Here is a 23,491-nt window from a genome sequence, read left to right on the forward strand (position 1 = left end):
GCTGTGGCTCAGGTGGTAGAACGCTAGCCTTGAGCTGAAGAGCTAAGGGATAGTGCCCAGGCCCAGAGTTCAGGCCCCACGACCGGGCCCAAAAACAAAATAACGAGCATTCTGGCTTCAATCAGGGATGGAAAAACACACTACTTTCAGGGTGTCTTTATTATTATCTTTGTAAATAGCCCCACTGGCTATTCAGAAGCTGCCTCGGCTTTCTTTCTTTCTTTTTTTTTTAAATTTAAATTTATTTTATTTGTGAACATACTGTACAGAGGAGTTACAATTACGTGGGCAGGATAATGCGTACATTTCTTACCAAGCATTGCAGCCTCCTCCTTTGTTTACCCTTCACATCCCTTCCCAGCCTCCCCCCTCCCCGCTGCCTCGGCTTTCTAAGTGATGGGGTCATACCCAGCACCCATTAATTCATTTAAAATCTAATTTTTCAACCTAAGCTTCTCCCTCATATAAGCTCTCTGTTTTAGAACTTCAAACCAAGAGTTTCTTAACCAAAAAAACAAAAAAACAAAACCATCAGGCAAGTCACGGCTTTCATGACAGCATGGAATTTCTTTGCGATCATTACTACTTACTGCTTTAGCTCCTGAGCTGAACATGAGGGGGTGAGTTTGCCAGCTGAGCCAACAGCACCTTTAAACAGGACCCCAAAGAGAGCAAAGAGAGACCAGGAATACAAAGTGAAAGGAGAGAAGGGAGCGAGGGCAAGAAGGAGGAGGTGGATTACAAGGTTTCAAGAATATGAAAAACAGAAGTGGTCCTATTTCAACTAAATATATAGGTTAAAAAAATCAGGAGTCGTGCCCATGGCTCATACTTGTAATCCTAGCTACTCAAGAGGTTGTGGTTTGAAGCCAGCCTCTTCAGGGAAAGGCTGTCTTACATCCAATTAACCACCAGAAACCAGAAGTGGAGCTGAGGTTCAAGTAGTAGAGTGCCAGCCTTGAGTAAAATAAGCCCAGGGACAGCTCCCAGAGTCCCTGAGTTCAAGGCACTCCTCCCCGCCCCCCCAAAAATCAGAAGTAAACATTTTAGTTCCACTTAAAGATCATATACGAAGAACTGAGTCTTTTAAAGCTCTCAAGGTCTTTGGTCAGTAAGGAAAACTATGATACACCAAGAAAAGAAAACCTTTGTTTCGATCACCGTGTTCATGTCAATCACAAGTAGGGGTATGTCATTTTGGTAATGTTAGCCAACTCAAAGCATCATCATTGTGACGGCAAATTCATATGCTCACCAGATGTCCTAAGTGCTGTTGAGTATTAACTCAATCTCCATAATTATTTGGAAATAGACTTTTTATTATCTTTGTTGGAAAGGAAAAGTAAGTTAAATTCCTTGCAATATGGAACTGAAGGCACAATACATAAGGAGCAGAGCTGCTCCCTGCTCCCAGGCTGTACATGCCTTACAGCACAGACCACAGGGACTCTGGACCTCTGGAAGACACCAGTATCAAGAGCATTTTAAGGTAAGAACACAATACGAGTTCATGTTTCCTCCCACCAAAGAAAACTAGGCACACTAAACAACTTGCTTCTCTTGGGTGTCCCCTAAATTAAGAACATTTGGAAGGATTTCTGTGTGACCAAGAGCAACAAAGGGTACCATACTCAACTTCAGATAATAAATTCCAGATCATAATAATAAATTTCAAACTGAGAGTATACATTTATTTAATTTAATTTTATTTTTTTGTCTGTAATGGGGCCTGAACTCTGGGCCCAGGTACTGTCCCTCAGCTCTTCAGCTCAAGGCGAGTGCTCTTATCACTTGAGTCACAGCCCCACTTCTGGCTTTTTCTGCTAATGTGGTGCTAAGGAATCATGCATGCAAGGCAAGCACTCTACCACTGAGGCACCTTCCCAGCCCGAGAGTACACATTTAAAGCATTACAAAGATCTTTCAAACTGTTGAACTTGTAGTTACCTATCAATGGCCAAAATCTTCTTCCGTTCCTCTTCAATCTGAGTTTGAGCTTTCTCAGTGTCAGAGTTCTGAGTGACAAACATGTCCATAAATTGCTGCCGTTTCGCCATAAGGTCATCCACCTCTTGGAGACAGTCATCTTCCATCTAAACACAGAGGATATACATTATAGACTACTCTCTTTTATATGAATGAGGTCAACAGTTCTGGTATTATTGACAAACAAGCCCAGCCATGCTGAGTGAACCCTGCCTTGACCCCTGTTATCATTCTATACTATCTGTGCATTGGCAACCGCTGTCTATCACTGCCTTCCTCTTTATTTTGGATCATGCCAGGCCTTGCTTCATTCCCACGTTCCAGTGAGAAGTACTGTTGACACTACGACCTTCCAGACCGCCTTTTTAACAGCTTTCTTCACTTCCTGGGCTTCTGTACTGCTCCCTCTCCGCCTTTCCCACCAGAATCCCACTGTTGCTCTTACTGTCTGCTTGAGTCTCAACCTTTCTCATACAGTTTCCATTTATTCTCATAAAGGAGCAACTTCTAAATCTGTGGGTCCAGCCTAGACTTCTGCAACAATCCTGAATCATCTGTGGCATCTTCTTGCCCACCCCTCCCTCACGTGACATCCACCACTAACATGCTCCTTTAGGAATTCCAACATGGCTGCTTGATGAGTGTCTAATTTCAACGAAGAGGCACTTTAAGCCACCCATTATGCATTACCTTCTTTAGCTTATCAGTTTCTTCTCTATCTTTCTGGAGTGTTTCTTTTAATGTGTTGATCTTGCTCAGTTTCTTCTTAAGTTGGTTTTGACTATATTCAATCTGAACATTAAGCCGAGTTTTCTGTTTTTCAAATTCCAATCTAGTATAATAAAGTCAAACATCTCAAGTGGTAACCAGAGTGCTTTTTACATACAAAAGTAGAAGGAATACTACCATAAGCCCTATGTGGCCCATTTCCAACTTTTGTAGTGATCACTTCACCAGACATGGGGGTGGAGGGGGGAAGGGGAGTGTCACATGTATAACCTTAGCTACTGAGGAAGCTAAAATCTGAGGATACTGGCTGAGGCAGGAAAGTCCATGACACTAGTCTCCAATAAACTACCAAAAAAGAGCGCGCGCGCGCGCGCGCGCGCACACACACACACACACACACACACACACACACACACACACACACACACACACACACACACACACACACACACACACACACACACACACACACACACACACACACACACACACACACACACACACACACACACACACACACACTAAGGGAATAGGAAATGTGTTCAAGTGGAGAGCAGCCACCTAGCAAGAGCAAGGCCCTTAGTTCAAACCCCAGTACCATCAAAAAAAATTGTGTCAAGCTGGGCACCAGTGGCTCATGCCTGTAATCCTAGCTACTCAGGAGTCTGAGATCTGAGGATCACTGTTCAAAGCCTGCCCGGGCGGGAACATCCATGAGATTCTTATCTCCAATAAACCACTAGAAAACTGGAAGTGGCACTGTGGCTCAAGTGGTAGACCACTAGTCTTGAGCTGAAGAGTTCAGGGACATTGCCCAGGCCCAGAGTTCAACCCCACAACCAACCAAAAAAAAAAAAAAATTTGGTCCATATATACAATTAGGTAGACTAATTGTATTTAGGCATTTAAATGACTACTTCTTTGTATAACACTGTGTTTTCCTTATAAGAGAACTAGAACTCATATTTGTTTTTTGTTACAAGTTTTTAGATTTTTTCTAAGAAAATGCATTTGTACTAGTTATTTCTTAATAAACTTAAGTAAAAATTACCCCTCAGGCACAATTCCTCTAAATTAAGAAATAACAGTTACTTCTATATATGTGCAAACTGTTCATTAATGTCTTCTAGTAAACATACCTTTTTTGGTCAACTTCTTGATGCTGTTTAACATGTATATTCTCAAATTCACGAATATTTGCTACGCCAATTTCTTCACAAAACTTTTGGAATATGTCATCTTCAACCTGTTAAATTATTTTTAAAACAACTGTCTCAATAAGGAATTAATAAATACCTAGATAGTGCCATAGATAGTGCTTAAATATAAGTTTTTTTTTACTCCAAGATTTTCCTGGATTAGGCCAAAAACTAATACAATTCAATATTACTGTATGCAACCACTGCTTTTTCTTCTATTATCTCTATAAACTATGCTAAACTATTTTCAAACTGCATGTTCAGATAAACTAAGTAAGAAAGCTCATTAACTGGGTTTATTAAATGTTTTGGCTCTGTGCAGTTTAACACAAAGCTGGCGGACTATTTACCACAGCTACCACAAAATGTTAATAATTTGCACAAATTCTTCTTTATATATGAGAAAAAAAAATCTCATAGATTAAAAAGGAAAGGTTAGCATAGAGTTAAGAATCAAGCCAGAAACCAAGTATGGTGGTTATCATCTATAATCCCGGCTTCTTGGGGAGATCAAGAGATTGAGGCCAACCTGAGCAAAGTTATCGAACGAAAGGGCTGAGACATAGGTCTACTAGCCTGAGCTAAATCCCTCCGCCCCCCAAAATTTAATTTCAACAAGTTTTACAAACATTATGTGCATTTGTAGGAGAGAGATAGGTATTGTTTAAAAAAAATCCATTTTAAGCCAGGTGCTGGTGGCTCACACCTGTAATCATAGCTACTCAGGAGGCTGATTAAGACTGGTTCAAAGCCAGCCTAAGTAGGAAAGTCCATGAGACTCCTATCTCCAATTAACTACCAAAAAAAAAAAAAAAGCCAAAAGTGAAGCTTCACTAGCCTTGAGCATAAAAGCTTGGGGATGACTTCCAGTTACAGAGCTCAAGCCCTAGGACCAGTACAAAAAATAAATTAAGATTTTAGTTGACTATGCATTAACTATAAGTGAGGCAGGGCAGAGGCAGGAACATGGCCATGAGCAGGGCAAAGCATAGTGTGTGATACCCAACAGTGTAAGGAACTAAATGAGAAAAGGTAAAAGGTTCCTGCTGTGTTTTAAGCAAAGGCCAGATGACCAATCTTTGTTGCCATAGAGCCAAACTGCCTTATAACAGATGTTTATAAAGTAAGTTAACATTGAAAAGTAACCTGAATGATAGGCTTTCCCGTCAAGGGGTGTCAAGGGCAAGAAAGGAAGGAAGAGACTCTAAGTTTTACACAAGCCAAGGATCTTGTTGAGCAGAAGACAGTACACTCTGGTGACCGTGTCTTGAGATGGCCAACGGTGTGTCCCACAAAGGAAATCGTTCTGATAAGGCACTTGAATATTAGGTGCCCTGGATCTGGTCTGGTCTAGAGCCATATATGTTGCTTAGTAATAAGTATGACATTCATCACCTTGTCTATCTTCTCTTGAAAATCTTTGATTTTCTGCTGCTGTTCTGTGATTCCTTGGCTCAGCATAGTGCACTGAGCCTCTATGTTTAGTAATTCGCTTTGTAGTTGAGATTGTTCCTAATAACCAAAGGAAAACACGGTCATATGGCAAGCTTAGTTTTATGCAGTGAGGTCAAAACATGATAGGTGTCTTTACAATCAAGGAGGAAGATGGGTGTCGTATGCAATAGCTGCTGCTCTGTAACTCTAACCTCCACATTTTTTAATTTTTAGGTCTGAGACTAGAACTCAAATTTGGTAACTCTGCTTTCACTCACTGGCTATCATATTACCAACTGAGCCACACCTCCAATCCCAAACCACATTTTATATATGCCGCATTACCCTGGAAAAATTAGCAAGCTGCTTCTTCTTAATCATCTCCAGTTCACTCTGTGAATATTTGAGTCGTGTCTGAGTTCCTTGTATTTGGGTCTGTATTTGTTTCAAATCTATTTCCTTGCGGAGTGCCTTCATCAAATCCTGAAAAAGAAAGAAATGTGAAACATTTACAACAGAAGAGTCCTTTCACTCTTCAAAGTGCTTTCCTACGTAATACATGATATAATATTGATTTTCCGACACAATCCCTCTTCCCATTCTTCTGGGAAGTCTGGGCATGAAAACACATTGAGCACCTGAGTGTGATGACATACAGCTTCCTCAAAAAGTAAACATACTTCCTAGCAGGAAGAAGGGCTCAGGAGACACTGCGTGAGGACATGCTCCCTGCATGTGCGTGCCCATCAGCACCTGGCTGGGGGTGGGGGGAAAGCAGGACACTGTCTTGCTCTGAGAGCCTCCTGTTCTTTTTGCTTCCCTCCTCCATTCCCTTCTCCCTTCACACACCTATTACTCAACCAAAACAAATCAAAACAAAATTTGATTTCACCACAGGTCTAGCCTGTAGTTCTGAGTACGATAGTCTATATCAAGCACAGTTTCATGTTTACTGGTAATCTGGGCCTCTTTCAGCAATTATACAGTCCTGTTCTTGGCCCTAATGTTTCATCTTAATGTCTTCTACATCATTTTGTAAAGAATGATTTAATAGATGGAACCCAGGTTCTTCATTTAAAATGAATAAAAATTGCTGGGTCACTGGTGGCTCAGGCCTGTAATGTTAGCTACTGAGGAGGCTGCGATTGGAGGATCATGGTTTGAAGCCAGCCCAGGCAGGAAAGTCCATGACTCGTCTCCAATTAACCTCCAGAAAATGGGAAGTGCAACTGTGGCTTCAAGTGGCAGAGCGCTAACCTTGAGCGAAAAAGCTCAGAGATAGCGCCCAGGTCTGAGTTCAATCCCATGACTGACAAAATAAAGAAATAATTATGGACAGGTTAGCCTGGACTAGAACCCATTATCTTCCTATCTCTGCATTCTGATTGCCTTTGGGGATTACAGGTGTGTACTACTATGTCCATCAAATATAGAAGCTCTTAAATACAGTTTTAGCTGCAAATTAGTTTTTCTCTTTTCAAATAATTATGCATACTATTTCATTTTTGTCCCTAATATACTTGTCATTTTAAGGCTATGTTGAATAGTAATGGTGATAGAAAACATCTAGTTCCTGATTTTAACAAAAATTATTTTAGTGTTTCATCATTTAAGTAATTATTCCTTTTTTTTTTTTTCTAGGGCTAGGGGTTAAACCCAGCACCTCATGCTAGGCTACAACTCCCAGACCTTTTGGTTTTGTTTTTGAGATAGTCTCACTTACCTTTGCCTAAGTTTGCCTCAGACTTGCAATCCTCCTGTCTCTACTTCCAAAGTAGCTGAGATTATAGATTTCTAATACCACTCCTGGTTAATTTTTCTTTTTTTCAATGCTGGAGACTGAACCCATGGACTTGGTTATGCTAGGCAAGCATTCTTACCACTTGAACTATGTGCTTAGTATGTGTTAGTGTTGAGTAAGAGCTGTTTATTGTATTTGAATAATTTCTATAAAACTATTCTTTTGTCGGTATATTAATTGGGATTATCTACTGCATCTTATGAAATGTCTCTTCTAGATAGTGATTTTTCTTCTGCCTTTAATTCATTAATGTCAAGGACTATACTAAGCAATCAGAATATCAAAACATCTACGCATTTACAGAACAAATTTTATCCAGTTGGATATATTCTTTGACCATGCTGATGAAAGCTCCACACTGACATTTTAAAATTTATTTGTGTACTTACTTTGTACTAGTTCTGGGACTTGAACTCAGTGCTTGAGTACAGTCCTTGAGATTTTCTTTTGCGCTTTTTTTCTCAAGGCTAGTGCCCTACATTTGAGGCACAGCTCCACTTCAGCTTTTTGGTAGTTAATTGGAGATAAAAGTCTCACAGACTTTACTGCCCCAGCTGGTTTCAAACCATTATCCTCAGATTTTAGTCTCCTGAGTAGCTAGGGTTACAGGTGTGAGCCACTGGTACCCTGGCTCTATTTGTTTATTAAGTAGTTGTACAAAAGGGGTTCAATTCCAGAAGTCAACTTTTGAGTACTCTGTGATAGTTTAATTTTGAAACTATGCATTATATTCCTTTGTTTTTGTTCGATCTATCTATCTATCTATCTATCTATCTATCTATCTATCTATCTATCTATCTATCTTTGCACTGTGATCCTCAGGTCTCAGCCCCCTGGATAGCTAGGAGTACAAGTGTGAGCTACTAGCACCTGGCTATAATTTTTTATTTTAAAGTTACATAAGCTTTATAAAAAAAACAAAAACTGGGCTGGGAAGGTGGCTCCCTGGTAGAGTGCTTGTCTTGCATGTATGAGGCCCTGTGTTCGGTTCCTCAGCACCACATAAACAAAAAGAAAAAAACCGGAAGTGGCGTTGTGTCTCAAGTGGTAGAGCGCTAGCCTTGAGCTGAAGAGCTGAGGGATAGTTCCCAGGCCCAGAGTTCAGGCCCCAGGACCGGACTCCCTGCCCCCCCCCCAAAAAAAAAAATCCCAAAAACTTTCCCCTCTTTTTCTATTATCTAAAGTAACTTAAATAACACTATATTATACAGAACTCAGCTGAAAATTCATTGATTTTTTTTAAGTTGTAGTAATCTACACATATCATAAAATATGCAATCAATTGCCACATTTTTTTTTCCTTTTGTAAAACTGAGACTCTAAATCCATTAAAGAACTCTTTATTTCCCTTTCCAAAGGCCCTGGTAGCACCATTTAACTTTCTATCTCTCTGAATTAATTGCACAATTCAATATTTGTCTTTCGTGACTGTTTTATTTCACTTAGCATAGTTTTCTCAAGGTCTAAACCCCAAAAACAAAAACATGAAGAAAACCCTAAACAATTTTAAACTACAACTGTTGTTCTTGCTACCTTGTAAATTTTATGGCACAAATGTACCTTGAGTTCCTGAACCAGCTGGTTCCTTTTATCTTTGAGATTCTTTATCTCTTTCTCATCCCAGCATCTAGCCTTCTGTCGTAAGTCACTTGATCCTCCAGAGATCACCCCAGACTTTAAAAACAGAGTTCCATCAAGGGCTACTGTCTGTAAAATTAAAAAGTGTTTTACCATTGAGAAATATACGTAAGGTATACAAAAATAAGAACCTAACATGACAATTTCTACAGCTGAGAATTTGTAGATGAGAAAAACACTTATTGAGTTTTACTAATGAAAGATCTAGCTTATGAAGAAACATAAATGACCAAACTACAGATACAAATCCCATTTTATTAACACCCAAAGAAACTCTAGGCAAAAAATTGGCATCAATAACAAAGGCTTCAAACAAGTTATATAACAGTTCCAAACAAATGGAATATTGAGAATTAAAAGTCAATGATACATTTGGTATCAAATAGTTGGTATTACAGAATCTCATAAAAAAATCTGACATAGCTGTCAGTGGGATATGATGGAAAGGGCCTTATTAACTGTAGGATACTCAAAATACCACATTCTCCAAATGAATGTTAACACTAATGAGATAAAGAAAAACATTTAAGTGGAGCTGAAGTATAAAACAGCCTAGGGCTTCAACTCATTTAAATATGTCTATGTTTTATACAATAAATGAAATCTATTCTCAACATTTTACAAATCTTTCTAGTTAATTAAAGCAAGGGATCACCTGTGACAGACTAAAATTCTATCAGTGATCTGACAAAAACAAATCCAACAAATATTCTCCTTTCTTCCTCCCTCTTTCCTTTTAATTTTTCTTTTTTTGGGGGGGTCCGGTCATGGGGCCTGAACTCTGGGCCTGGGCTCTGGCCCTCAGCTCTTCAGCTCAAGGCTAGCGCTCTACCACTTGAGCCACAGCACCACTTCCGGCTTTTTTCTTTTTGCTTATGTGGTGCTGAGGAATCGAACCCAGGGCCTCAGGCATGCAAGGCAAGCACTCTTCCACTGAGCCACCTTTCTAGGCCTCCTTTTTAAATTTTTCAACACTGGAGTTTGAATTCAAGGTCCTACACTTGCTAAGTGAGCTTTCTACCACTTGAGGCACTCTGTCAGTTCCTTTTTGTGTTTATTATTTTCAAGATAGGGTCTCCTTTCATGCTCAGAAAATATAAAGGGGCTGGGATCCTATTGTGCTCCCCTTTTTCTCAGGGATGACAGGTGTGAGGGAGTCACAAGAACTTTTATGCCAAGGCTGGCTTCTAACCGCAAGCTTCTAATCTCTGCCTCTCAATTAGCCAAGATTAAACTACTACGGCCTTTTATTTCTTTTATTTCTTCTTTGAAGACATTCTCTACATGCTTCTGTGTACTGAGACATCCTGCCCAAGGGACTGGAGCCAGTAAAATACAGTGCCGGCATACAGGGATGCATGACAAATAATAGATAAACTTGGTCTCACGCTGAGAAATCTGGAAGCAAGAAATTATTTTTAACTGAATACATTTTGGAAATTGCCATAGACTTTACATAATGTGGAGTTTTCTACTGTATGTGCTTTTTATTTTTATTTTGCTAGTCTTACACAAATGCCTAGGTTAGTTCTACTATACCCAATGGCTCAATCTCTAGGCCTTGCACACATATCATTTCATATGATTAAGTTTGCCTATATGCTAAGTCCCCATAGAGTATAACTAGTAAACATGCCCTTCACAGAGCCGGTGAGCATACAATGTCCACACTTTAGATGGTTGCTATTCTGACAAGGAAATATAATACCTAAGAATAGTGTTGACAAGCATTGCTCATATTATGATTAAGGTTGATTTTTTGTGTTTAAGAGCTATTATATTTCTTTGGATAAGAACAAGTTTGTTCATAATCTGTCCAGTTTCTCACCATATTATTATTCTACCTATTGGTTTACAGGAACATTTGCTCTTTACTGTGAGTTGCAAATACTTCCCCCGGTTTGCAATTTGTTTTTATAGGTTTTCGTTGTTTTGCTGTGCAGGACCTCATGCATCCTAGGTAAAACTAACTAAGTTCTAGGTTGGTTTTCCTTATAAAGAGAACATATGAAAACATATATAAATATGAGTGTGTGTATTTATTTAAACAAGAAAGCAGGGGAGGGAAGGGAAGAAGGGAACACCTTGCAAATACTGCTTGGATTTCTCTAAAAAGCCATCCAAATTCTTTCTTACTTTCCGTCTCTCAGGTCCGCCAAATGCAATGTGTCTTGCTTCCTCCACAGTTTCACAGACCAGGCCATTTCCACATACAAACTGAATCACTTTCTTCAGCTGAGGAATGTGAGTCTTTATAACATCAACCATCATTTTGCAGCCTTTAAGTTCTCTTAGTCTTTCATTAATTGGCTTGATCTAAAAGGTTTAAATACTTGGTATATTAGTTATGATAAAAACCAATTGCTGCCAGGTGCTGGTGGCTCACGCCTGTAATCCTAGTTACTCAGGAGGCTGAGATCTGAGGAGTTTCAAAGCCTGTGGGACAGGAAGATCCATGAGATTCTTATCTCCAATTAATTAACAGAAATCCAGAAGTGGAGCTTGGCTTAAAGTGGCAGAGCACTAGCCTTGAGCACAAAAGCCCAGGGACAGTGCCCAAGCCCTGAGGTTCAACCCCCACAACTGATAAAAAGAAAATCCCAAATGCTCAATTGTTTTTTAGTCACAGAACATAGGCATGACAGCCAAGATGAACAGTGTGCATCTATCTGCAACAAGTTTGACAAAAACATGATAAACTATACCCCAGGCTGTCTAAGACACAGAGTATTTTGTTGTTGTTGTTGTTGGTCATGGGGCTTGAACTCTGGGCTTAGGCACTGTCCCTCAGCTCTTCAGCTCAAGGCAAGCGCTCCACCGCGTAAGCCACAGTGCCACTTCCATTTTTCTGGTGGTTTATTGGAGATAAGAGTCTCACGGATGTTCCTGCCATGGCTGGCTTTGAACTGCAATCCTCAGATCTCAGCCTCCTCAGTAGATAGGATTACAGGCGTGAGCCACTGGCGCCTGGCTCAGAGTATTTTTTAAAATACAAAAACTTCATAAAAAAACCAGAGGATACAACCTCCAGATTCAACCCTGTTCCAAGTACATGGGACAGAACAATGCATAAATGCTCCTGTGTTCTCCTGATCATCTCCTATGGCAAAACACAATACCCACCCAGATGTATATATGAAGAACAGTATAACACTACAGAGCCTGAAAACCACTGAAGGCTCAAGTCCTCAGGAAAGCCTTCAGACCTTCAGGCTGACTTTCAGGCCTGGTCTGTTAAGAAAAACAAAAACAAACAAAAAAACCCCTGTGAATCTAGCACTATAGCACAAGCCTTTAATCCTAGCTACTTGGGAGGCAGAGATCAGATCACAGTTTAAGACCAGCCCAAGCACAGAAGTTCACAAGACTATCTCAACCAGTGTTATGTATTTCTTGACCCAGCAATAAGGAGAAACAAATAGGATGATTGTAGCCCAAGTAACCTGGGCATAAAGCAAGACCCTATCTTGAAAATAACCAATGGAAAAAGGGACTGGTAGAGTGGTTCAAATGCTACAGCACCTGCCTACTAAGGCAAGGCTCTGAATTCAAAACTCAGTACTACAAAAAATTATCTACAAGCTGGGCACCAGTGGCTCACACTTGTAATCCTAGCTACTCAGGAGGCTGAGATCTGAGGATGGTGGTTCAAAGCCAGCCCGGGCAGGAAAGTCCATGAGACTCTTAGCTCCAATAAACCACCAGAAAACCAGTAGTGGCGCTGTGGCTCAAGTGGTAGAGTGCTCACCTTGAGCTGAAGAGCTGAGGGACAGTGCCCAGGCCCACAGTTCAAGCCCCATGACCAACCAAAAAAAAATGATCTACAATAAAACTAGCAAAGATGATGTAATATTTGTTAAACCAAACAAAGCAAAAAAATCCCATAAAATGTGCACATACATGTGTACGTAAACTAAGTGCATAGAAAAGCAATCTGAAGTAATTACTATTAAAGAACTGGACACTGAGAAGGGGTACAAGTATTCCTTTTGTATTTAAACATACTGCTGTATAAGATTAAGAAGTGACTTTGAAGCTGGGTGCTGGTGGCCCACACCTGTAGTTCTAGCTACTCAGAAGGCTGAGATCTAAGGACGGAGGTTCAAAGCCAGCCTGGCCAGGAAAGTCTGTGAGACTCTTATCTCTAAGTAAGGCACCGAAAAAAGCTGAAGTGGAGCTGCAACTCAAGTGGTAGAGCTCAGCTGAAATGGAGCTGCAGCTTAAGTGGTAGAGCTCAGAGGCAGCACCCAGGACATGAATCCAAGTTCCAGGACTGCCATACACACACAAAGTAATTTTTAAGTAAGTTTGCCCTGAAAAATCTCATGTGAGGCGTAAGTAAAAGATTTTATAGTCAGGCCAGGCGCTGGTGGCTCACGCTTGTAAATCCTAGCTACTCAGGAGGCTGAGATCTGAGTATCACGGTTCAAAGCCAGCCCGGGCAGGAACATCCGTGAGACTCTTATCTCCAATAAACCACTAGAAAACTGGAAGTGGCGCTGTGGCTCAAGTGGTAGAGCGCCCACCCTGAGCTGAAGAATGAAGGGACAGTGCCCAGGCCCAGAGTTCAAGCCCCACGACCGACCAAAAAGCAACTCAAAAAAAGATTTCACAGTCAGCTAAAGTAAGGCAACAAGTCTTGGTGGGCCCTGCATGGCACAGTGTGGAAGCACAAAGGCAGGACTGGCTTGTGTTTGCCGAGCCGCTCCTCCAGATAGGTGCTGCGCCGTGCTTCTTCCAAACCATCCAATAAGGTGAGGACTTATTCCTTTACTTCACAAAGAACCTAAGGCTAAGATGAAACCCTGACAAATGAAGTGGCACAGCTACTTAGCAGTAGGGCTGATACTCAGTAGCCGAGAGTACCCTTCTTATCATGCCCCCTGCCTGCAGTTCAGAGGTGTGACTGATGAAGGAAAGAGAACATCTGCTTCAGGAGACAATGAAAAGTGTCTGGAGGTTATCATTCATATGACAAAGTTCTTGTGTCAAGAATTTAGGTTCTGGATATACTAAGGGATCTCAAAACAGACCTCAAGCCTTAAAATCTAACCTGTATCAATGAAATCAAAGACATCAGGTAGGATTATAGCAAAATTTGATTATCAAGAAAAGACCTGCTCCAGGAAAGAGCAGCCACTTGTTAATATTCTCCACATGCTAACACATTAACACTAGCCTTAGTTGTAACTTGGCTGTCATCCACACTACATTCCCCTCTCCCATAGCGACCATAGTTTTAAGCAATAAAGATGCACTTAAACAGACAAGAGTTGATCACTACTGAAGACCAAACATAAATTTCTTACATCAAGGTAATCTAGAGCGAGGAATGTCTCAGGTTCTGCTCTTTCCTCCTTCAGAAATCGAATACAATCCCTTGCTACCTTTTCAGAAGTGACAATTATGGCAACCATGTACCGGCCAAAAACCTTAGTCACTGCCAGCTGGTATTTCTTATGAATAGGATGACACAGGTCAAGCAGTCTTCCAAACTTAGCAGGTTTTTCAAAAAAGAGAGGAAAATCAATATATTAGTAAGGAACAAACAATTCACTGCTATGGTAACAAAGCAGCATAGGCAAAACTAATTTTTAAAAATTACATCTATCATTTAATACAAATTCACTCAAATCTACCTAAATTTCATTATTAAATACCCATTATTAAATACTCATTATAAAAAATAGTATTAGTGGTGGAGGATTGGTACAAGTGGTAGAATGTTTGCCTTGCATGTCCCAGGCCCTGAGTTCAAATCTCAGAAAGGTGAAAAAACCTAAAACGGAAAACATTATTAAATGAATTTTAGTAAAGTATTAAAATATGTTATAAAACTAAAGTAACTCATACTTATTATTTTGCTTATTAACTAGACAACATTTATGAATCCCCTGTTGTGTGCAGGAATTGAGTTAGATACTGCTGAAGTAACCTCCTGGAATCTCAGAGAAAGGGATGCAGAGACTCAATGTTCTTCTGCATATCAAAGCACAGCTGGACACTGGCAAAGTGCAGAGTGCTCTGCAGGGCCAGGCTGGTTAGGAAGCGGTTCCCACAAATGCCATTTGCACAGCTCTAAGAGTGGCCAAGAGATCACTGAAGACACCCATTTTCAGAAGATACCTGATTATCGGCATCCTGAATAAACAGCTCCTAGAATTTGTGATCATGAAATTTCCTATCTTTGGGCTCTTCCTTCCATTTGTTGGTTTTACTTCAGGCATATCAGTTTCATGACAGATTTTTAGTTTTTAATATCTATTCTCTTTACTCTCTGTTTAATTATTATTTCAGCCTCTTAAGCCAGTAATTTGTCTTTCAGCTGTTTGATCCTTTCCTTGATATTGCTAATTTATTTGCTATTTTTAATTAAATGTTAATTTTGTGTGTGTGTGAAGAGAGAGGAGGGAGAGAGGGGGGAGGAGGAGAGAGGGACAGAGAGAGAAGAGAGAAAGAAAAGAGAGAGAGAGCACCTCTGGGGGCTTAATTTGGGGTCCTGGGCACTGTCCCAGAGTTGGTTTTGCTCCAGTCTAGCACTCTAACACTTGAGCCACAACTCTACAACACCACTTTTTTGGTGCTTAATTGGAAATAGTCTCATGGCTTTCCTGCTTGGGATGGCAACTAGATTATGTTCTTTGACTCTGAAATCCCCCCTTGCTCTTTGTTATTGTATAATAGCTGCCATAGTGGTTTGCTCCCCCTGGCTTCTATTTGAGGGCTCAGCTCCTTGCAGATGCTTCACTGGTCTGAAATTCCTTCCTCCCACAGGTGATGGAATCTGCATCTCCTGTCCTACACACTGTCCTAACTTAAGCCAGGGGTATGTGAGGGTTAGGTGATGCTTTGCAAGAATATACTTTGCTTGAATATCTAGGCTTTTTTTTTTTTTTGCCAGTTATGGGGCTTAAACTCGGACCTGGGTATTGTCCCTGAGCTTCTTTCTCAAGGCTAGCATTCTGCCACCTGAGCCATAGTGCCACATTTGGCTTTTTCTGTTTATGTGGTACTTAGGAATTGAACCCAGGGCTTCATGCATGCTAGGCATGCGCTCTACCACTGAGCCATATTCCCAACCCTCTCCTGAGTTTTTAACTAGTACTTTATACCAACATTCTCTCTTGCACAGGATCAAATGGCATCTCAACACATTAGGCCTCCTGGAGTCGTCTCTTCCATCAGAGAACATTTGAAGTTTATAGTTCCTGGTTCACTAGTATTTAAATCTAAGACTCTACAATTAGAAAAAGAAAAGGAATGACTAAGTGAGGAAATACTAGATGAAAGGAAATGCTTGGGGCTGGGAAGGAGGCTCAGTGGTAGAGTGCTTGCCTTGCATGCATGAGGCCCTGGTTTCCATTCCTCAGCACCACATAAGCAAAAAGAAAAAAGCCGGAAGTGGTGCTGTGGCTCAAGTGGTAGAGCGCTAGCCTTGAGCTGAAGAGCTGAGGGCCAGCGACCAGGCCCAGAGTTCAGGCCCCATGACCGGACCAAAAAAAAAAAAAAGGAAATGCTAGGTAAGAACCCTCAGAAGCCGGGAGCCTGTGGCTCATGCTTGTAATCCTAGCTACTCAGGAGGCTGAGATCTGAGGATCACAGTTCAAAGCCAGCCCAGACAGGAAAGTCCGTGAAACTCTTATCTCCAATAAACCACTAGAAAACCGGAAGTGGCGCTGTGGCGCTGTGGCTTAAGCAGTAGAGTGCTCGCCTTGAGCTGAAGAGCTGAGGACAGCGCCCAAGCCTAGAGTTCAAACTCCACGACAAAAAAAAAAAAAAAAAAAAAAAAAAAAAGCCCTCAGCAATTGGTTAGGGTTCTGTAGAGTTTAGAACAAGCAATGCTATATTTCAACCTTTTTTCTTTTAATGGACTATTGTCATTTCTGAAGTGTATGGCATTTAGGTTGTTTAACTGTTCAACTAGTTTTCCACAAGTTTTTGTCATTTTGTTAGGAATTAAGGGAATAAGATTCTGTGACCCTGCCTCACCCTCCATCATTATCCAGAAATCAAAGTGACACTAAGAATCAGAAAGCTGGCCAGGAGCCAGAAGACTGCGTTCCAGAGAATCACGTACTTCACGCTGTCACTCTAGCTACTCAGAAGGCTGAGATCCAGAGGATCACAGATCGAAGCCTGGACAGAAAAAGTCTGCAAGACTAAAGCCAGGCTGGAGGTGTGGCTGAAGTGCTAGCTGTGAATAATCAAGGCAAGTTAGCCAAGGCTCTCAGTTCAAACCCTGTTGCAGGCAACAAAACAAAACAAAAACCATCCCAAAGAATCAGAGGTAAAAAAGAACTGTAAAGGAGCTGAAGGTAGGTGTTTGTGAGAGTGTGATACCACAGAGGACAAAGGCAGGTGCTTTCAAACAAGGCAGAGATGAAGAGCTATAAATACTGAAGACAAGCCTTTTGACAGGGAATGCAATGTTGTGAGAAAATACTGCTGTGTAGCAGACACTCCTAGCAACAGGGATGCCAATAACATATGTGTGCAAGGCCAAATTAAAAAACTGAAACCGTGAAAAGCTTGAGGTTTGGGCTGATCTTTCTTGGAGATCTAGATTCCATCACAGATCTTTTGGGGAAACTGGCTGGTATATGTTAACGAGACTGTATCATATCAATGCTTCTCCCTAATAATTACTTACCTACAGACACAAATGGGAGTTGTTTATATAATCCCATAATTACTTACTGTTCTAGTTTAAATATAAATATGAAAAACATAAAATGAAAGACATAAAAAATTCCTAAAATAAGTCTGTTTCCTAATAATGGTAATACTTCTAATTCCAAGTAAGACTGTTTTTCACCAAGGACTGAGCTTAGCCTTTTTTGTTTCAGTCGATTATTCATTGTAGTTACCACAGAATCTGGGTAAAGCCTTTTGAGGTGATCCAGAATTTCTGCTCTCTTCTGCTGACGTCTCCCTTCATGGTTATCAATTCCAGCATTCTCCAAGTCATTTCTAATAAGGTTCAATTCCTCATTAACTTCAGACATTCTTGATTTTGTTTTTTTTATTTCATCCATCAGGATGTCCTCTTGCTGTTTTTTCTCTTCCAAGCACTCCCTACATAATAATAACAACAATAGATCACATAGCAAAAGAGAATCCATAATTTAGAAATTGCTGGGAACAACATAACACATGTCTGGTCTTATAGGAGAATGGAACAGTGCTCAATCTATTTTAAAGGATTGAAAACACAGATATACCCAACACTAAACACAGAAAAAAAGCTTTTGATCATTCTTTGTTGATTCAAAATATACATGTTTCTGGGGATTGCAAGAATAAATCTAGATCAGGGCTGGGAAGGTGGCTCAGTGGTAGAGCACATGCCTTGCATGCTAGAGGCCCTGGGTTCAATTCCTCAGCACCACATAAGCAAAAAGAAAAAAGCCGGAAGTGGCGCTGTGGCTCAAGTGGTAGAGCGCTAGCCTTGAGCTGAAGAGCTGAGGGACAGAGCCCAGGCCCAGAGTTCAGGCCCCGCGACCGGACCCCCCCCCCAAAAAAAGAATAAGTCTAGATCATCTAATCAGAGCAATTAATCATAAGCTTAGTATTTGGGAAATGCCATGAAAAATTCTTAGGAGTAGAATATCTAGGTTATCAGTATCCCAAGGAAATTTAAGTTCCACTGTAGCAAATCTATGTACTCAAAACTTAACTATTCTATTATGTGGTTAAGAATAATGTTCAACAGTCTAAAGGGAAGTAATAAACAACAGAGTGGGCGCATGCATCGGCTGTACAGAAAGCTGCAGGATTCTACCTACATGCATGACTTTGTATACTCCTCCAATTTCTCTATTCGTTTTTTATGATCTTCTATTTGTTCTTTTATTTGCTTCAGATTTCCCTAAAATAAATAATAAAACCTAAAATCAGTCACATCAATTCTAAACCATAAAATTACATGCTTAGAACTTCTTATATCATAAGCTTTTACAAATTTGAAGTATATATTTTTGAGAACAAACTTGAAAAGATAAACTGGCTAAAATCCTCACTCCTCCAATTGTTAAATATGTGACCTCCAGGGTGTGAATATGGGATCTCTGGTAAATTCAAACTCAAAGTAGATTATTTCCAAATACCTATAACAGTTCTTATCTGTATTCCAAGTTAATTTACTTAATCGATATTCATTCAGTGGCTAGCATATGGCAGGAAGGAGAGACATAATAGAGATTCTAGTCCTTAAGCCTGAGTGCTCCTCTGGACATATTAACTGGGATAATCAGACAACTCAGGCGCCAGGAATTCCAGATTTGAGATACAGGCTGATTATGCTACATGTCTGGGAAAATCAACTGTGGACCATCTCTAGAGGTCACAGGACTGTGAGACAGTCATAAGACTGAGTTTGGACATGACTGTCTTCACCCCTCTTTACCCTGTCTTGTTATTGCTTGTCATATTCAAAAGACAAAAGCAATTCAACAACACTTTTGACTTCTAATAGGTGCAATTATGAATTCTGCCCGGTAGAGCAATATCAATTTATGGCAGTTTTTGTGCAATTTGTTAAGAGCCCTTGGATAGATGCAGATTAAGAACATGGAATAATTTAACAAGTTTTTTTTTTTTGTAAGAACATGGAATAATTGTAAATGGAAGTAAGTACTGTTTTCTGGAGGTTGGGGAGGGAGAAAAGGGAAGGCTTGATGGTATAGAAACTATAGAATTTAATGTATAAAGATAAGTGAACTATTTAAAAAAGGAAACTAGCATTCACAAAGACAAAAACGTAGTATGTATTTTCAGAAATCAATGTATGTTTTGATAATGTGGTACAAATTGCACAATTAAATGCTTTTCATCTCTGCTGTCACACCTTTCTTTATTTTCCCTTTTTATAAGATGCCATTGTCTTCTCAGACAACTCTCATATATTATACCTTTTATATTTATTTGGTTTAACCTGACAGAGCAAAAAGAACAAAATGAAATAGAATATGTTGAAGATTCATTTTGCAAACCAAGTTTGAAAGCAAATCCTAGTTTCTCCGCTTAACAGCTTATTCAAATAACACAATCTTCTCATGCTTTGCTTAGATCAGTAAAATATGTTAATTCAACATTATGCACTGAGATCCATAAGTGAACAAAGACAAACAATGCTGGTTTTGTGGCATTTACTCTCTAGAAGGTAAGTAAGCTCCGTGTGATGTGAGATGGTAGATAAGCAAGGAAGGAGAACAGAGAGCAGTGGGGGCAGCTTTAAATCACGGGGGCAGGGCAGCTTCACTGAGAAGAAGGTAACGCTTGAGTGCAACTTGCAGGAAGCAAGGGAGTTAAAAATGAAGAAATACAGCAGAGGAACAGCAGTGCAAAGTCCTTCAGACAGAAACATTTCTGCTGTTCCAAAGATCAGTACAATCAGATCACAGAAAAAAGGAGTTCAGGGGTACATGGGGATTGGAGGGGTGAGCAGGTGAAGTAGCTCATGACAGCCATTTTATAGGCCTTGGCCTAAAGCTTTATGTATACTTTAAAAAGTATGTTAGGGGCTGGGAAGGTGGCTTAGCGGTAGAGTGCTTGCCTAGCAGGCATGAAGCCCTAGGTATGATTCCTCAGTACCACACACACAGAAAAAGCCAGAAGTGATGCTGTGGATCAGGGACAGAGCCCAGGCTCTGAGTTCAAGCCCTAGGATCAGCAAAACAATAAATAAATAATAACTAAAAAGTATCTTAGATAGTGAAGGCATCACTGTGGATACTACATTCAGACTACTAAAAGTCAAGTGTGGAAATAAAGAAACCTGGTAGGCAGCTTGGCACTAATGCCTCACATCTGTAATCCCAGCTACTCAGGAGGCTGAAATCTAAGGACTGTGGTTCAAAGACAGCCTGGCAGACAAACCTGAGAGACTCTTATCTCTAACTAACAATATTAGCACAAAAAGAAAAGAAAAAGAAAAGAGTCACAACGCATTAACAGGGAGTGATTAAGTGGGCTCTAATGGCTCACACCTCTATTTTTAGTTACTCAGGAGGCTGAGATCCAGAGGACTGCAGTTCAAAGCCAGACAAGGTGGAAAAGTACTCAAAACCTCATCTCCAAAATAACCAGCAAAAAGTAAGATTGGACGCTTGGGCATCTGCTCAGAACATTACAAGTCAGGATATGGTAAAAACACTCGAATATCCATGTTAATTGCTGTGCTATTCACAATAGCCAAGCCATAGGATCAGCCTAGATGCCGCAAAACAAATGAGTGGCTCAAGAAAATGTGGTATGTACACACGACGGAATTTGACTCATCCATTAGAAAGAATATCATGTCACTTGCAGGGAAATGGTGGACCTAGAACAAATCATGTTAAGTGAGGTAGTTATAAGACAAAAGTTTTCTCTCATAGGAAGCTAGATCTAAAATACAACTGAACATGGTAGCTTTTTTTGTTTTTTGTTTTTTTTTGGTTGGTCGTGGGGCTTGAACTCTGGGCTTGGGCGCTGTCCTTGTGCTCTTCAGCTCAAGGCGAGCGCTCTACTACTTGAGCCACAAGCACCACTTCCTGAACATGACAACTTACACATGACTCTAGGCATTCGTACACAGTGAGACTAAATAAAGGAGGACACTCTTAGGGGAAGAGCCTGAAGTCATAACTCCTCTAAAAAAAATTTTTTTTTTTGGGTCCGGTCGTGGGGCCTGAACTCTGGGCCTGGGCGCTGTCCTTCAGCTCTTCAGCTCAAGGCTAGCACTCTACCACTTGAGCCACAGCGCCACTTCCGGCTTTTTTCTTTTTGCTTATGTGGTACTGAGGAATCGAACCTAGGGCCTCAGGCATGCAAGGCAAGCACTCTACCACTGAGCCACCTTCCCAGCCCCTCCTCTGAACATTTTAAATATCACTTATCAAAATGAGTTCCAGGAAAATGGAAACATGGCTTTTAGTCATTTTTGCTTTTTTAAAAATCTTTTTATGGGGGTGCAGAAATGGAAGGAGGAAGAATGAACTAATGCAGTCATGGTATTCAGTATACAGCATGTTGAAAATAAGCTATGCAACTTGTGGGCAAGTACAGGAGGAGGAAACTGAAAGAAAGTAAAGTAGTAACAATGTCCAAAAGAACTGCATTCATTACCTGACTTATGAAATGGTAACCTCTGTGTACAACATCTTAACAATAATAGTAAAATTATATTTTTAAAAAGTAGGGCTGGAGGCATGCTAAAGTGGTAGAATGCCTGCCTAGCAAACTTTGTGATCTTCTTCCTTTTTTTCTCTTCCAACTATACAGAAACATCTAAGTGAAAACACTAAACAGCTCAAGAGAGATCCAGAATTTTTTCTAGTGCTGGGATCAAACCCAGGGTCTTAGAACTTTACCACTAAGCTATGTCCCTAAACCCTCAGATTTTGAAAAATTACTTATGCTCAATGTAAATCCTTTTATATTGAAAAATAAAAGGAAATAAAATGTCATTGAGAATAATTCTAAATCAATGCAGCCCATATTACCTCAACTTCTCCATGCCGTCTCTTTTCGAATGCCAGTCTTTCTTTTTCTGTCTTCTGTTCCCACTGTAGTTTTTCCAACTGTTGTGTCATGATAGCTACTTTCTTTCTTACTTGCTCCTTTAGTTCTTTGTAACAATCCAGCTGTATAAACAGCATTGAAACATTGCTAACTTACTTAAGCAGGATAAAATATTCTTTGAATGATATTCTGTACTAACAGATACTTATCAAAATCTTATTTTATACAAATGAGATCATAAGTGCCATCTTCTCCAGGTGAAATACAAGAACATACTATGAAAGTCTTCATATTTTATATTTGTGTCAGTACTAGGGCTTGAACTCAGAGCCCAAGCACTGTCCTTTTTCTTTTTTTTTGCTCAAGAATGGTGCTCCACCACTTGAGCCACAGCTCCACTTCTGAAAGCCTTCCTATTAAAACTCCTTAGATAAAATATGAGATATTCAAAACAGACTCTATAACAGGGCCTCCATTAGAAAATCTTAAGAGGGAAAGGGGAAGCTCCAAGTGGTGGCCCACACCGGTAAAGCCCAGTCCTTGGATGCTGAAGTAAAAGGACTGCCGGTCTGAGGCCAGTCTGGATTCCAGTGAGTTCAGTCAGCCAGGGTACACAGCTAGACCCTAACTCAGAAAAACAAAAAACAACTCAAACTTTAATGAGAGATATTTGAAAACTCTCAGTTATCTATTTTTGGATATCTACTATTGATTATAACTAAAATTTGCACATGTTCTAAGCTGTATATTGACTCCTGTTTCTTCAATACTGTGTTTGAACTCAGGGCCTCACGCCTGCTGGAAAGTACTTCACCACTTCCATCAACACCTCTAACCCTTTATGCTTGGAGCTCCTTTTCAGATAAGGTCTCTCAGGACAGCCTCAGATCACCATCCTTCTACCTGTGCCTCTCACCTAAACTGGGATTACAGAGATGAATCAAATCACCACATCCACATTGAAATTTTGACAGGGCTGGCCTGGAATGGTGATCTTGCTCGCTCCCTCCCAAGCTCTGAGATTACAGATGTTCACTACTATGCTCAAACCCCATCACTCAACATGTTAAATCACTTTAAATAATCAGTTTCTCTACCAATTAAATGACTTTAAAGCCATATATATATGACTTTTAAGTTTTTATAGTATCATGAGAAAAGTTTCACCTTAAAAAATTACTTAAATACCTAAGTTATATTA

General features: G+C 40.2%; 1 protein-coding gene across 1 annotated transcript in view; it reads right to left on the reverse strand.

Moving 5' to 3' along the window:
* Window positions 1–23,491, reverse strand: part of LOC138821997 (structural maintenance of chromosomes protein 1B-like) — a 63,003-nt gene that overhangs the window by 16,121 nt on the left and 23,391 nt on the right. The window contains exons 7-17 of the mRNA XM_070014499.1: window positions 22,272–22,412; window positions 18,573–18,655; window positions 17,655–17,862; window positions 14,097–14,282; window positions 10,924–11,103; window positions 8,710–8,856; window positions 5,694–5,831; window positions 5,310–5,426; window positions 3,855–3,961; window positions 2,677–2,818; window positions 1,948–2,093 (exon numbers count right to left, since the gene is read on the reverse strand). Coding sequence (XP_069870600.1) covers window positions 1,948–2,093; window positions 2,677–2,818; window positions 3,855–3,961; window positions 5,310–5,426; window positions 5,694–5,831; window positions 8,710–8,856; window positions 10,924–11,103; window positions 14,097–14,282; window positions 17,655–17,862; window positions 18,573–18,655; window positions 22,272–22,412 — 1,595 coding nt within the window. The remainder of the gene's footprint in view (window positions 1–1,947; window positions 2,094–2,676; window positions 2,819–3,854; window positions 3,962–5,309; window positions 5,427–5,693; window positions 5,832–8,709; window positions 8,857–10,923; window positions 11,104–14,096; window positions 14,283–17,654; window positions 17,863–18,572; window positions 18,656–22,271; window positions 22,413–23,491) is intronic.

The sequence above is a fragment of the Dipodomys merriami genome, unplaced genomic scaffold, assembly GCF_024711535.1.
Source record: "Dipodomys merriami isolate MVZ:Mamm:240054 unplaced genomic scaffold, mDipMer1.0.p SCAF_970, whole genome shotgun sequence".
Classification (NCBI taxonomy): domain Eukaryota; kingdom Metazoa; phylum Chordata; class Mammalia; order Rodentia; family Heteromyidae; genus Dipodomys; species Dipodomys merriami.